The sequence below is a fragment of the Acipenser ruthenus genome, chromosome 2 (assembly GCF_902713425.1).
Source record: "Acipenser ruthenus chromosome 2, fAciRut3.2 maternal haplotype, whole genome shotgun sequence".
In the NCBI taxonomy this organism is placed as follows: domain Eukaryota; kingdom Metazoa; phylum Chordata; class Actinopteri; order Acipenseriformes; family Acipenseridae; genus Acipenser; species Acipenser ruthenus.
In genome coordinates, this window is record NC_081190.1 from 86,176,414 (window position 1) to 86,190,183 (window position 13,770).

Sequence of the window (13,770 nt, forward strand, 5' to 3'; positions counted from 1 at the left end):
GTACTTACAGTGCAACTTGAGAAAGCTGTTCTTTGGTGAGGTTCAGAGGGTGATTAAAGGCGCTGATTCCATACAAACTGGGATCTTTTCCCTCTGGTAAACTGGCACGAAGAATACCGTTGTTCATCACATTCAGGAAGGCCCCAATTCCATGCCATCCTTTGTTATTAAACCAAATCTAAAAGCAGCACAATGTGTAGGTGTATTAGTTCATCTCTTTCCCACACTGTTTTGTGAAAGCACTTTTCTGAAGGTCATTGTTGAGGTTTAATCCAAAATATTATCTAAACAGGTAAATATAATTATAGTGACACAGTGGACCCTGCACTTCACAACAACAGCAAAGCATCTATTTCATTGGCAAGGGCCCCAAATTGTTAGACATTCAGATATGGTTGCTTAGCAATGTGGTGTGGGTCTTCAAAAACACACACAGATGATTAGAGAATTACTGAAGCAGGTGTTTATGGTACACAGGGTCCAGACTTGAAACAGGCCTACTCCAAGCAATGAAATAAAGAGAAGGACTAAATAAATGTAAGTGGACAATGTAATGATTTACCTTGACATTATCTTTGGTATCCAGCCCTTTCATGAACCCTGATAAGCTACTCATGAACCGATCTCCAGCTTTCCCCTGAAAGTAAGTTCATACAAAAAGTATTAAAAGGGAGTAAACAACCAATTGAAATCTTTCTTTACCAAACTAAATTCAACAGACACTAAAGCTTGTACCTGTTCTAAACTGAAGATCTTTCTGACTTGAATTATGGCATCATTGAGTTCCTCGCCAGGAGGAAGGACTTGTGAACTTCTAGCACCCAATGAGAATCCACCGTACCTACATGAAAATGGTTTCCATTAATGTGTTATTCTCAATAAGTAGAGCAATATACAATAAATTCAGATATCAATTTACTCGCCCACTGTAAGTAGGTGTTTAAGAATCTAAAACAGAATTGAACAGTGCCAGTATGGTAATGGAATCATAACCTTAATAAATTACTATATTGTAGATGCAGTACAAATCATTACAATGTTGCGCTCCATGCATGTTACAAACACATACCTAAATTCATTGACCCAAATCTTGTTCTTCAGACTGTGAAAATAAAATAAATTACACAATTACACAATGTATTTGAATAATAAACAATACTTAAATAAATTAGTATGGGCCAAATATTCAAACGCTTTGCGTGTGTCACAAGGGGAGTTGTAGAGATTTTTTTCCGCAAGTCCTATTTGCGAAAAATGTTGCACTTTTGAGTGAGATTCAAAAAAGATGCTGTGTTTGAAAAAATGGGTTTGCAAGTTGTTCTCTCGCAAGTGCTTTTCCCTCAAATTTGTCATGAATAATCCCGCAAGTTCACCACCAGAAGCTAAATTCAAAAGTTAATTTGCTTGCAAATCACTGTGTTGCATGGAAATCACTTAAGACTGGTTACACTCCTCTTAATTATTTCACAGGAAGTATTTCAGGACAATCTCTGTCTCTAGTTAAAAAGTGAACATGGCTTTCAGACAGCTATATTTGCAGAGCAAGAGAAAAAGAGGAAATATCGTGCAGGCAGAATATACAGACAACATATAACATTCCTTGACTTCTCTACTGAAGAAGTCGATTTACACTTTGATTAAATATAATAACATTTTGGTACATTTCTAACTCATTTAATTAATTTGTGGTTTATTTTAAATAATACTAATTACCAGTGCTTAAATTTGTAAAGAAAGAGGTGCTGGGGCGCAAGCAATGACAATAATACCGTTCTTAAGAAGCACACATTCAAAATTGTAACAAGTTTATTTGAAAGAGTATTGTACATACTAGTGTTAGATTTTATAACCATGTATTCTACATCATATGCAAAGCAGTTGTATGTGCAGAAAAATTAATTAAAGGCAATGCAGGTAACCCGTCCAATTTTTTTGCTCTGTGTATATGCACTATTATTCTTTGTTTTGTTATGGTTTGGTATTTAAATGGTTTAAAATGAAATTAAAAGTGGAAAGGAATTCAGATGACTCCAGAAGGCCGACATTGATAAAAAAAGCAACAAAAAACGTGCACGCACCCTACCCAAACAGTGGTTTGACCCATGGTCCGCGCTGTAGTAATATCTAGCTATATCTAACATTATTAGCGCTGTGAATACAACAGAACAAGCAGTTTGTGGAGATAGCAAAAAATAAATAAATAAATACATACATACATACATACATACATACATTTCTGTTTAGGCTAGATAGTTTTTAGCTTGGTTTGTTTGTATTCTCTATTAATTAAATTCTATTCACTGAAAAAGGAAAGAGAGAACCAAACCGTTATTATTGTTTTTATATTTTCTTTGAATAGGGGAAGTTAGCAGGGTAATGTTTCTGCGTGGGGGTAGGGGTACAGGCAGGCATGAACGCGTTTAAGTTCAACACTAACCCTAAATAAAATGTTGTTCCTGCTATTAAGCAGTAGTATAATCGGAACCAGGGGTATTTAAAAATAACCGAAGCCAGTTTTCACTTTAGTGAAGGAGGCTACAATATTTGTTTTCATTAAAAACGTGTTTATTGAAATTAATGTTCAGCTTTCATATTGAAGCTTGTTGTGTACTACTCATTCAATCAAACCAAGTAGTGTAGGAATTTGCATGTATTGTTCAAGATGTTTTTCAAATCAAGTGAGCTTATTTCAATTGTGTATAAAAAACGACAATAGAGTCGCAGTCCTTTTGCAGCCAGTGTCATCTTTATGGCACGTAAATGGTAAAGTAAATTAAATGTCCCTGGAGGTGGACTGTCTCTGTTTAGCGCACGCAAGAACTTGCAGAATGGGTAAAACTGTGTTGAGAATTGTAAGAAAATGCATTTGAGAGCAAAACATTGAATTACATTTTTAACTTTCATAGCTGAAGAGGTGCTGGGGCTATGCCTTGTCAAGCCCAAGTAATGCATCTTCATTTTGCAAAACATTGCGATGGTTCTATACCTCGAGAGAGTTGCGGTTGATTTCCTGTGTTAATTCATGTTAATTTATTAATTTCCGCAGCACTGCGATAACTGCAGTTTCTCCGCAACTCCTTTAGAATTCACTCACTTGCAATTTTACTTAAAACATTCGCAACGCAAGCAGATGAGAACATTCGCAAGACCTCTGAATATTTGCCCCTATATTTTCAGGCTTCATATTAGAAAATAAACTTGATTGTGACTAATCAAAAATAGTTTGTTTTGTAAATAAATTGTAAATAAATGAAGTATTTCATTCATCAGGTCCTGCTCCTTATACTGTAATTCCCATTCTCTTGAAAAGATGTCTGATAGTACCTTTTCCCGATGATCTGTGCGTATGTTTTCACAAGATAGTCAGATATATTTCTGCCTGTAAGGTTCTGAAGAATGTCTGTGGTACCATGAGTGATCTGTGAAAAAGAAACAACTAATAAGACCTTAAATTCCCTCAGAAAGTTGTTTGAAGAAGACAAAAGATACAAACATTTACTAAATTATAGGTAAAGTAAGCACACAATCATACACATGAGGATTAGAGTAGTATACTCTTTCCTTGGGGCCGGTCATATGGACGCTCTGTCTACTGGGACCAGCTCTCTATTGCAAAATTTTACTCTGTCCCTTTTGTGGTTATGTTAGAGGGTATGCCCTTTACACAGCACAGTACCAGATACCACCCTGGCCTTACAGATTATATAATTGTTTCCAATACCTGAGGGGGAGGAAGCCCACCAGCCCCAGCAGGGCATTCAGGGAGCATTTTCTTTTTGTCATCCTTGCTACATTCACAAGGTGGAGATGGGTTTTCCATTGTCCAGTTTCCATTTATAAAAATGTCCATGACACTCTGTGGTACTTCAGGCATGGTCCAATCACCATCGTCCTTCATGCATGGGGTATCACTGCACAGGAATGAACAAGGCACAATAAGACACAATACAGTAATGACACCAGTAAATATGTATATACCAAAAAAGACAAGATTTGCACTACAAAATACGTGTAGAAATTGGAAATATCAAAGCACATATGACAGCAGCAATAATGGATAAATACCATTTTGGAAAATACCAAATGAAAATATCCATCTTCATGACAATCAAAATTCTAAGGTAAAGCTATAAGTCACTAAGACAAATAGACAAACATTTTGACTGAAGAAGGCACCAGCACAAACATCTGTCTAATCGGCTTATAGTTTTGTCTTCAAATGAAAACAAAACACATAGGAGATTAAGAATTACATGTAGACAAGCAAAAAGTAAATTTGAACTTTGTACATTTTCAAGTACTGTATACTGTAGGCCAAGGTGTATTGTGAAATATACATCAGTGTCTAGTTAAATTTGCTACGGTGAAAATCAATGTCGTCCTTTCGTACAACACTTTAATTACATTAATTACACAAATTACATTTGCAGTAAGCTTTTACATAGTACAGTTAAAATGCTTATTTAAACACTGTAGTGCGATACTTACGGAATAGGGTCTCCACTCATACAGCGAGTACCAAAGCCAGGCTTGCTGGTCAGAGCTCCAAATAATTTCTGTATGTGAGCATCCTCAGGGACATCATTGCTGTGAAAAGACATTCAGACCAAATTAATATTCCACTCAGGCTAATCGCTGACTTGCAATGCAGTTCTAAACAATTTTGTGACACAACCAACACCCTCTTAACCCATACGTCTCAGCAGCATCCCTTGTACAATGCAGAACTCTCGCATACTACCCTAACAAAAACTGAGTTCAGTTAGGGTTATCATGGAAAATTACTGTCTTTATGGTACTGCCCATTTTATATAATACAGATTAAATATAGCTTGCAGAAATTCTCCTTAAAGAGTCAATTATATTTAGAGAATTACAGCAATTGATGGGAAAAATAATTTAACAAAAAACTAAATGTCCTGCATTCTATATGTCTAGTATGTTTTAAAATATGTCATTTTATTATCTCAACAAAATATTGTGAGATTTTCAATATAGACACTAGAAAGATAAAAGCTTGATATTTTCAATACCGGTACCTTAAATGTGAGTGTTGTACAGATCACACTTACAATGGCCACGTACCTTATGAAAGTGTACTGCTCACCATACATCCATGGCTGCAGTTCCAGGCTTGGGTATTTTCCAAAAGGAGGGACAATCAGGCTGAACACCAGAGCAATGCACACAAACACAGCTGGTAACACAATCTGAAACAAATGAGATGTCCCCTTATTAACAAAATTAGAACCAAAGCCAAGGGAACATCTTAATAAATTAATAAAATAAAGTGATATAGTGCCCCTCCTTAAAGGGTACATAAGGACCTTTTTATTTTATTGTGTTACATGTTCCCATGTGTTGCTACAACTGTTTACGTAAGGTCTGTGTATTGTTTTAATTATTATATTTTTTTGCATTTTGACCACTTTTTTAAACTTTTAAAATTGCATTCCCTGCTTCAAGATGGCTTCATACCTCTCAGAACTACATCTCCCATCATCCTCCTGCTCACTAGTAAATCCATCTCAGTTACATATGTGAGCAGGAGGATGATAGGAAATGTAGTTCTGAGAGGTCCATGTGGGTACATGTGAAGCCACCTTGAGGCAGGGATTGCAACTTAAAAGTTTAAAAAAGTGATCAAAATGTAAAAAAAAATTAAAATACCCATCACCTTACATAAACAGTTGTAGCAACACATAGGAACATGTAACACAATAAAATAAAAAGGTCCCCATGTACCCTTTAATAAGACAGCCCTTTATACTGTGGAATCAGTTAGAAGGCAGCTTTGTCCTGGCTTCCATTTACCCCATAATGCCATTACAGCAGCCCCTGCATACTTCTTATAGGATGGAACACAAATAGTACGGTCTTGTAACTATGGCTCCTGACAATAGCGTTATAAAAGGGGGGGAGCACTTCATGAGGTGGACAATACATCTTAGCAAAGTTTATCTTCAAACAAAGGGAATTCATAACATATGGCAATTACATGTTACATTTTAAAGTATTGCTTTACCTGGGCAAAGAAACCCTTCCGGGAGCGTCTTGCGTGCAAAAATCGTTTCCAGAGTAAAGCAACAAACTGCTGCCTGATAAGACTCCAGCCTTTCACCTTGAATGAGCCTTTCCCATCCATTCCGCTTAGCAGGTCTGTCTCTCTCGACTCTGTTAACCACGATATATCATTAAAAACATGTACGACACACCAGAAAACCAGTCACACATTTTACAATAATGGTTATTGATCATTTTGCTTTTTTTTTTTTTTTTTTTGCAATATTGCTACCTGGATCAACATCGGAATCATTTAAATCAAAGACATCATCCTCAGTGAAAGGTCTCAGGCAGCTTTGTCTGTCCCCAAAGGCATGTCTCCTGTTCCTCCGTGCAGGGATGGTGCCATCTGCAAAAAAATACACAGACATATGTAAATATTTGTTCATTCACTACAGATTCAACTAGAGTTCCTACCCCGCCACTGTTATAAAACATTCATAACTGACCAAACTTTAACCAGTTATATAGCTTATCAATCGCCGTAGCAACACAGACCATTATGCGGTCCTTCAGGCACATAGAATACCAGTATACATGGGCCACTAGATACTACATTACTTGCTATTCTGGGTTAAGGTAACACAACACACACTTAAGAAGACATGTGTCTCTGTTAATGTCTCCATAAAATACCACTAAACATGATGATAAATTGTAGGTTTACATTAAGTGAATTATTTTCTTAACTCAAGATTGTTTTAAAAAAAAAAAAAAAATACCTGTAATTTCTGCATCAACTCCACTGTCTTCAGCAACTTTAAGGAAAATCTACAAAAAAACAAGAAATTAAAATAATTTAGCATTTCATATATATATATATATATATATTCATATTCAAATACAACATATAAACTTAACTCGCTGGTCTTAACACATTTGTTAGGTTTGGTATAAACTGATTTTGATCTCGGTGATTGTGAATGTGATTGTGATGTTGGTAATATACTGTACACTTAAATTCTAAAGGGCTCTTACCTCCTCCAGCGTGGTGTCTGAGACTCCATAGCTGGAAATGCCCAGGTCTGACAGTCTGTCATCAATCTCGTGGAACAGCTCAACAAAGGCACCATCCTTAGCAGATTCATACGGTAAAATGTAAGTCAGCTCGTGTCCAAAATCTTCAACCATTCGAGCCTTCGGAACATGCTTCAGAATGAGGTTTGAGATAAGAGTCACATCTGAAAAGCAAGTACAGAATGGATGAAATCATAATGGCAACTATTTTACACAATATATACAGTAGCATCCAACAATACCCCTTAAAAAGTTTACCCTGGTACATTTGCATGGTATTCTTTAAAGTTTCCCATGCTTTTCCCATGGTTACTCTATGCATTTACTATAGTTTACCATGTTCTTTAATGTGATTTACCATACCTTTCTGGACTTCATAATGCTTTTACTATAGTACACTTTTATAAGGGTACCTTCAAATCAATAACTTCAATCATAAGACAAGAAACTATAGAAACTAAGTCAAGGAGATGCTTTGGCTAATGTCTAGTTTATATATTTACTTGTACTTCCCATTCATTCCTTATTTTTTCCTGCACAAAGGATAAACCCATAAGTGCAAATCTATGAACGACACATAAACACATTTGCGGCCCAGGACCTGAAGAGTGGATTGTACTGGTATCTACTCAATACCATAGAAAACATAGGTATAAATAACGCAAGCCGAGTCTCTTACCTATGATGGTTGTGTCACTTTCATGGTCACTACCAAGTCCAGCATCAGAACTGTTTTGGGAAACACTGTCGTCCTATAAAAAAAAAAAAAGTATAGAAATTTAAATATATTATACTGAGTGTCGCTGCTATTGCATGGAGATATGAGCCAACCATATTTGGTTTGGTGAAAAACATGTTATAAAATACACACCTTTTTAATGAATGATACTGTGCTGCTGCTGTTTCTGCATGAACTCAGGGATGGCTCCACATCTTTTTTGACCAGGGTCAAGTAATAGCCTGTTCCCAGTTGATTCTTCAGATAGAGTGATGACCCAACACAGCACAGCTTCCCATGAGAAATAATGGCGATTCTGTCGCCAAGAATATCTGCTTCGTCCATGTGGTGTGTTGAAAGGATGATCGTGCGGCCTGCAGCAAACAAGAAAGGTGATTTTTTTCCACCCTTGATTCAGAATTTAGCAAATCCCATTTTTTTTTTGAAAGAATGAAAGAGCTACATAACATACTGTCATTTTAGAAATGAAAAACTACCCTTACCATGGCGATATTTTAGCAGCAGATCCCAGATTCCTCTGCGGGAGTAAGGGTCTACTCCAGCTGTAGGTTCATCTAGAATAACGACCTTTGACCCTCCAACAAATGCCAGGGCGACTGATAGTTTCCGTTGCATACCACCTGAAACAGATAAGGGTGCATGAAGTACACAGCTAAATAAAGGTTTAGGTTATATATTTTTTAAATGGTGGTTACACCAGCGAGCAAAGTTTGGGAACCCCTGGTTTAGGCTATATACATTAAGTATTTAAAAAACATACTGTAGTTTCTCAGTACACAGATATGTACAATTTGTAATATTAGATTATTAAATTATAAGCAAGTAGATACATGTTGTGTAAGCATCTTCACAAGAAGAAACAGATACTTCCAAGAGTATGTTATCAAAAGATACGATGAGAAGAAACAGGTACTTTTGCACTGTCATTTATTTTGTCTACTTGACTTAGATTCATATAGTTTTAGCTGTAGAATAGGGAATCCATACATTTGTAATCAGTGTTAATTTTAAAGTGGTAATTGGGAGCCAGATTACACGCTGCGCTATATGTGCCCCTTTTTATGATGAGAATGCAAGAACAAGTGAAACAGCATAAGCCAGAGCTGAAAATAGCAATTTGTATTACACACTGTTTTAATGTGACAGAGCTTGTTATTCTTGATGAGCATTTTCCTTCAAAATAGCAGTACATACTTACACCTATATATAAAAGTCATAAGTCATTCAAAACAAATGAACAAAAAGTTACCAGAGAGCTGGCTTGTTTTTGCTTTCCGTTTGTCGGGCAGGCCTACGTCCACTACAATCTGTTCCATCTCTACTTTGACCTCCGCTTCAGACAGTCCTTTGAGCCGGGCGTAGAACCAAATGTGTTCCTCAACAGTCAGCCTTTCCATTGAAAAAGAAAGCCGAAATCAGTTGACTTGTGAGATTATACAGACATGGCAGCCTTTTGGGGTTGCCTACATAACATCTCAGCAGTAACAGCAATCCTTTTATATTACAATAATGTCTCCAATATTAAAAGGTAAGTAACCTCAAGAAGGTATTACTTACTGGTCAAAAAGAACATTGTGCTGAGGACACACTCCGAGATTTTTTCTGATTGCGCTGAGGTCAGAGCGGATATCTTTTCCCAGAATGTAGGCAGTACCGGATGTAGGTGGAAACAAGCCAGTTAATATCGACCTGAAAAAAATAAAAACACACACATATTATATACAGCTCAATAAATGTTAAAAAGCTAGCAAAAAATTATTCACTGCTGAGGTGTACAATTTAAAACAATTATTTAAATAATTTAATGGAAGACTCCTGTATGGAAAATACACTTTACTGAAATTGTATTTGCCATTCCTAAACAAACTTTATATTGGTGTTCTATTAGTCCTGGTATCCGACTATGCTGCACTTCCTAGCATTTAAACCCAACGTGCGGCCTCTCTTCTGGCAAGCTACGTTTACATATACTTCCAATAGGAATGTGTGCTGATGACACTTGTATAAAAGTTATTAACTATAAAAGGTTAAATATTTGATGTTTAATTTTGTACACAGCAATTCACTTTTTTCAGGTTCCCCAGACCATACAGTCACCACAAACATCTTTTAAATGATCTTACATAGTGGTGGTTTTTCCAGCTCCATTGTGCCCTAGAAACGAAGTGATCTGCCCTTCGTAGAAACCGAGTGTAAGACCATCAACAGCAACCTTTTTCCCATCTTGATAGATTTTAACCAAGTCCTCAACAAATACTCCAAGTTCAAGATGTGCTGGCTCTTCCTCAATGCAAACTGAAATGAATATATTAAAATAAGCTCAAATTTAGAGCGCATAACAAAAACAAGTCAAATAATGTCTGTGTAGAAAGAACACTGCAAATATCTATATATTTATTTATTTTATATAGCGCCTTTCATTAAAAAAAATACATAAAATACATAAAAATACATAAATATAAATAAAAAAAGAAAAGAAAATGTGCAGTAAGCTAATGTACAAAAATGGGTGTTGAGGCCCGATTTAAACAGACACAGACCGAGTCCCTGATAGACCTTGGAAGGGAGTTCCAGAGACGAGGGGCCAAAGAGCAAAAGGCACGATCTCCCATAGTTTGTAATTTTGTTCTTGGCGTGGAAAGGAGATCATTTTTAGCTGACCGCAAGTTGCCTTGCAGAATGTAGCAGCAAAGCAGATCCTTAATGCAAGATGGACCCAGGCTACCAACTTTACACAGCTGGTGCGGAGAACCCAATAGCATGACCTCTTGCTAAAATTTAATTGCAGAAAAATCTGCTGCATCCAAGTTTTAATTTCAGTCAGGCTGTGTGGTCCAGTGGTTAAAGAAAAAAGGGCTTGTAACCAGGTGGTCCCCGGTTCAAATCCCACCTCAACCACTGACTCATTGTGTGACCCTGAGCAAGTCACTTAACCTCCTTGTGCTCTGTCTTTCGGGTGAGACGTAATTGTAAGTGACTCTGCAGCTGATGCATAGTTCACACACCCTAGTCTCTGTAAGTCGCCTTGGATATATATATTAACACGTTGCACTAAAACATTTTGGGTCGATTGCAGCGTACCAAAGTTAGTCCACTTGATGCGTCTAACTAGTGGATTAAGCAGGTTTAGTCCACTTGCTTGGACTAAAGTTAGTACACTTGTTAATCACGATTGCAGCGTACCTGAAGATAATCACCACAGGTGGCTCATCGGCTAAATCGGACTAAACAAGGTCCTGATTGCAGCATCGTACCAAATTGGATGTGAGAAGATCCGGTTCAGGAGGACTAACTTAGTACTATGAAGTATAAGACTAACTTAGTACACTTGCTTGTCCTACGTTTATACAGCACATTTTAAAACAAAGACAGCGCCATTATTCTCTGAAATCGTCTGAAAATTATTAAAATGAAAAGTGAAGCCTTTTGAAGCATTTTGTTCAGTAAGGTTCCCTCGCCGACTCGCATGAAGCGCTTCATGCTCAGTGCAAGGCAGACCCGCATAACCCAGTGTCTTGGGTGAAAGGCATCTCTAAAATGTAACAGAATACAGAACTATATACAATATTTTAAATTATTATATAACATTGACAATTGAACTATGTACGATATCATTACCTTGTATCGTTGATACAATATTAAGCAATTATAAATTTTTTAGGTAGACTGAGAATGTAGCCTATAATTTGCGGCACCTTTTTCCTTTTTTCTCATTTATTATGGTTGAGGCACAAAATATTCTGAAGAGATAATTGTTTTATTCATAAAATGTTGCAAAAACTGTAATAAGTACCACACAATAAGATACTCCTATATTTAAATAATAATAATTTTTTAAAAAAACGTGTTTGATGTATTCAATTTAACCAACTGAAACGTCACATGTATAATTAGTATTATATAAAACAACTAATTTAGAACTTAACCTTCAGTGTCAATGCAGCAATAGGGTACTGGTATCAAATTCAGTTCCCCATGAAATTCAGGGCCCCCTGTTTGTTGTGCGCATGCGCTAAACAATCTTTCGCTTGTTTTCTTAATATAAGAGTCACATTATGGGCAACGCAGTGTTTATAGGTGCTGTTGATTAAGAAAAGGTAGATATTACATTTCAACTTAAAAAAGCATTATTTTTTAATCAAAAGCTTCCACGAACTCCATACACTTTTAATGATTCAGCAAAACTAAACAATGTAACAAAAAAGAATGCTTTTTTTTGTACAAGATGTCTGAGTTTGTCTTCACACCTTAAATTGTGAATTTCTATCCGCACTTGTACAGGCTTATTATGGGTTAGTCCTCATTGTCTGGCTGACTTGTTCCACTTGTTCAGACTAGCTAAACCACTTGCTGTTTGGTACACTGCAATCAGGACTAACTTAGTACAGATCTGCAGGATTTGCTAGACCACTTTTTAGTCCACTTGATGTGGACTAAGTTACTGGTACACTGCAATCAACCCATAGGGCCTGTTTGGCAAGAATTCTGCCTCCATTTCTTCAGGGAAAAAACATTATAAAAATAGAAAATATCATAGTTGCGTGCAGGAGCAGTGAAATTGTTGTTTTGAATTTCTTACTAATTTCTAACATTACATGTCTCTTACTGTTCATTTGTGTGATATATTTTATGGTACTGTGCCTTATTTACTAGGCACACAACAAAATAACCCTTACCTTCAGAGTTTTCTTTTCTAGTTGATGGCCTTTCGGGTATTTTCTGCTGTGTATCACCAAACCAATAGGACTTTGTAAATGGAAAATACCATGGTCTGGGAATCCCATACTGGCCTAAAGAAAAAATGTCAAGAAATGTATTTTCGTGAAACTGCAGTACAGATGAAAATTACGTTCTTTTTTATAAACATTTCTGTAATGTTCATATACAGATATACTTTACTTACAAGACAAAAACATCCGAGATAATATATACTCGCTCTGATGGCTTCAGTTGCTAAAAAATATATATTTCACTGCTGTGGCTTAGTGATTGTAGGGTTCATGAATTTATGAAAGGAGCACAGTATTTGTACGTAGGGCCCAAAGGCTGGTAAGTTGCCTGTGAAAAAGGAATCATTTAATTACAGTATTCCTTCGAATTTAAGACACACTTTTTTTAACAATTTTTTGCTTCTTAAAATAGCCTACGTCTTAAATTTGAGTGCAGTACAGTGATGAGTGTATTAAAATCGGCAACAAAAGCCGTGACTATCTGATTACACAAACAGCACCATGACTGACTGCTGAGAAATGACAACAAAGACGTCTGCCCGATTTCAAATTCTAATGTTATACAGGCAGCCACTTACAAAGAAGCGTCATTAGCTTCCTGAGGAATACAAAGAGAAGCTTTTACAATTTCATCGTTTCTAACAAATAGTACCAGCTTGGACAGATCGGAAATGCTGATTAGACCCCTGTAATTTTCGACATGCCAAGCAATACCACAGTTCACAAATTGGGAGAAAAACAGGTTCTGACTGTTGTGTTTGCAATGTGGTCAATGCTGTTGTGGTTGCTGGGTTACATGTTGCCTGACGCCGTGCATGCTCTTGCTGGGATGTGCGATGCCGTAAGTGAGTGGTATGTGTACGACAGAGACGCCATCTTAAGTATTATACAGTACGCAGCACAATAAAAAAAGCCCCATGGTTAATCTACAACAACATTGTTTCGTGTCAGTTTTGTACAATTCAACAGCGTAACTGCTGAAAAGAAATGGAAAAAAAACAATCTTCCTGCTGCCTTGGATCTCTACCAATCGCCCCTCTTCCTTCTCTTCTACACTCACCTCTGCCAAATGCTTCTACTTCCACTATCATTCAGTCTTCTACTAACAATCCCCGTAAACTTTGCTCTACCTTCTCCTCCCTCCTTAGCCCTCCCCCTCTTCCACTTTCCTCTATCTTGGCTGATGCCTTTGCCTCTTTCTCCTCCAAAATCACAGACATT

General features: G+C 36.7%; 1 protein-coding gene across 1 annotated transcript in view; it reads right to left on the reverse strand.

The window, feature by feature from the left end:
- Positions 1-13,770, reverse strand: part of LOC117408622 (phospholipid-transporting ATPase ABCA1-like) — a 60,685-nt gene that overhangs the window by 10,822 nt on the left and 36,093 nt on the right. Inside the window, exons 18-36 of the mRNA XM_034013785.3 lie at positions 12,496-12,609; positions 9,943-10,114; positions 9,377-9,508; positions 9,069-9,208; positions 8,302-8,439; positions 7,952-8,172; positions 7,760-7,832; positions 7,042-7,244; positions 6,786-6,834; positions 6,296-6,412; positions 6,026-6,174; positions 5,086-5,210; positions 4,489-4,587; positions 3,722-3,911; positions 3,325-3,419; positions 1,070-1,102; positions 736-841; positions 563-637; positions 9-178 (exon numbers count right to left, since the gene is read on the reverse strand). Of these exons, the coding sequence (XP_033869676.3) occupies positions 9-178; positions 563-637; positions 736-841; positions 1,070-1,102; positions 3,325-3,419; positions 3,722-3,911; positions 4,489-4,587; positions 5,086-5,210; positions 6,026-6,174; positions 6,296-6,412; positions 6,786-6,834; positions 7,042-7,244; positions 7,760-7,832; positions 7,952-8,172; positions 8,302-8,439; positions 9,069-9,208; positions 9,377-9,508; positions 9,943-10,114; positions 12,496-12,609 (2,401 nt within the window). The remainder of the gene's footprint in view (positions 1-8; positions 179-562; positions 638-735; positions 842-1,069; positions 1,103-3,324; positions 3,420-3,721; positions 3,912-4,488; positions 4,588-5,085; positions 5,211-6,025; positions 6,175-6,295; positions 6,413-6,785; positions 6,835-7,041; positions 7,245-7,759; positions 7,833-7,951; positions 8,173-8,301; positions 8,440-9,068; positions 9,209-9,376; positions 9,509-9,942; positions 10,115-12,495; positions 12,610-13,770) is intronic.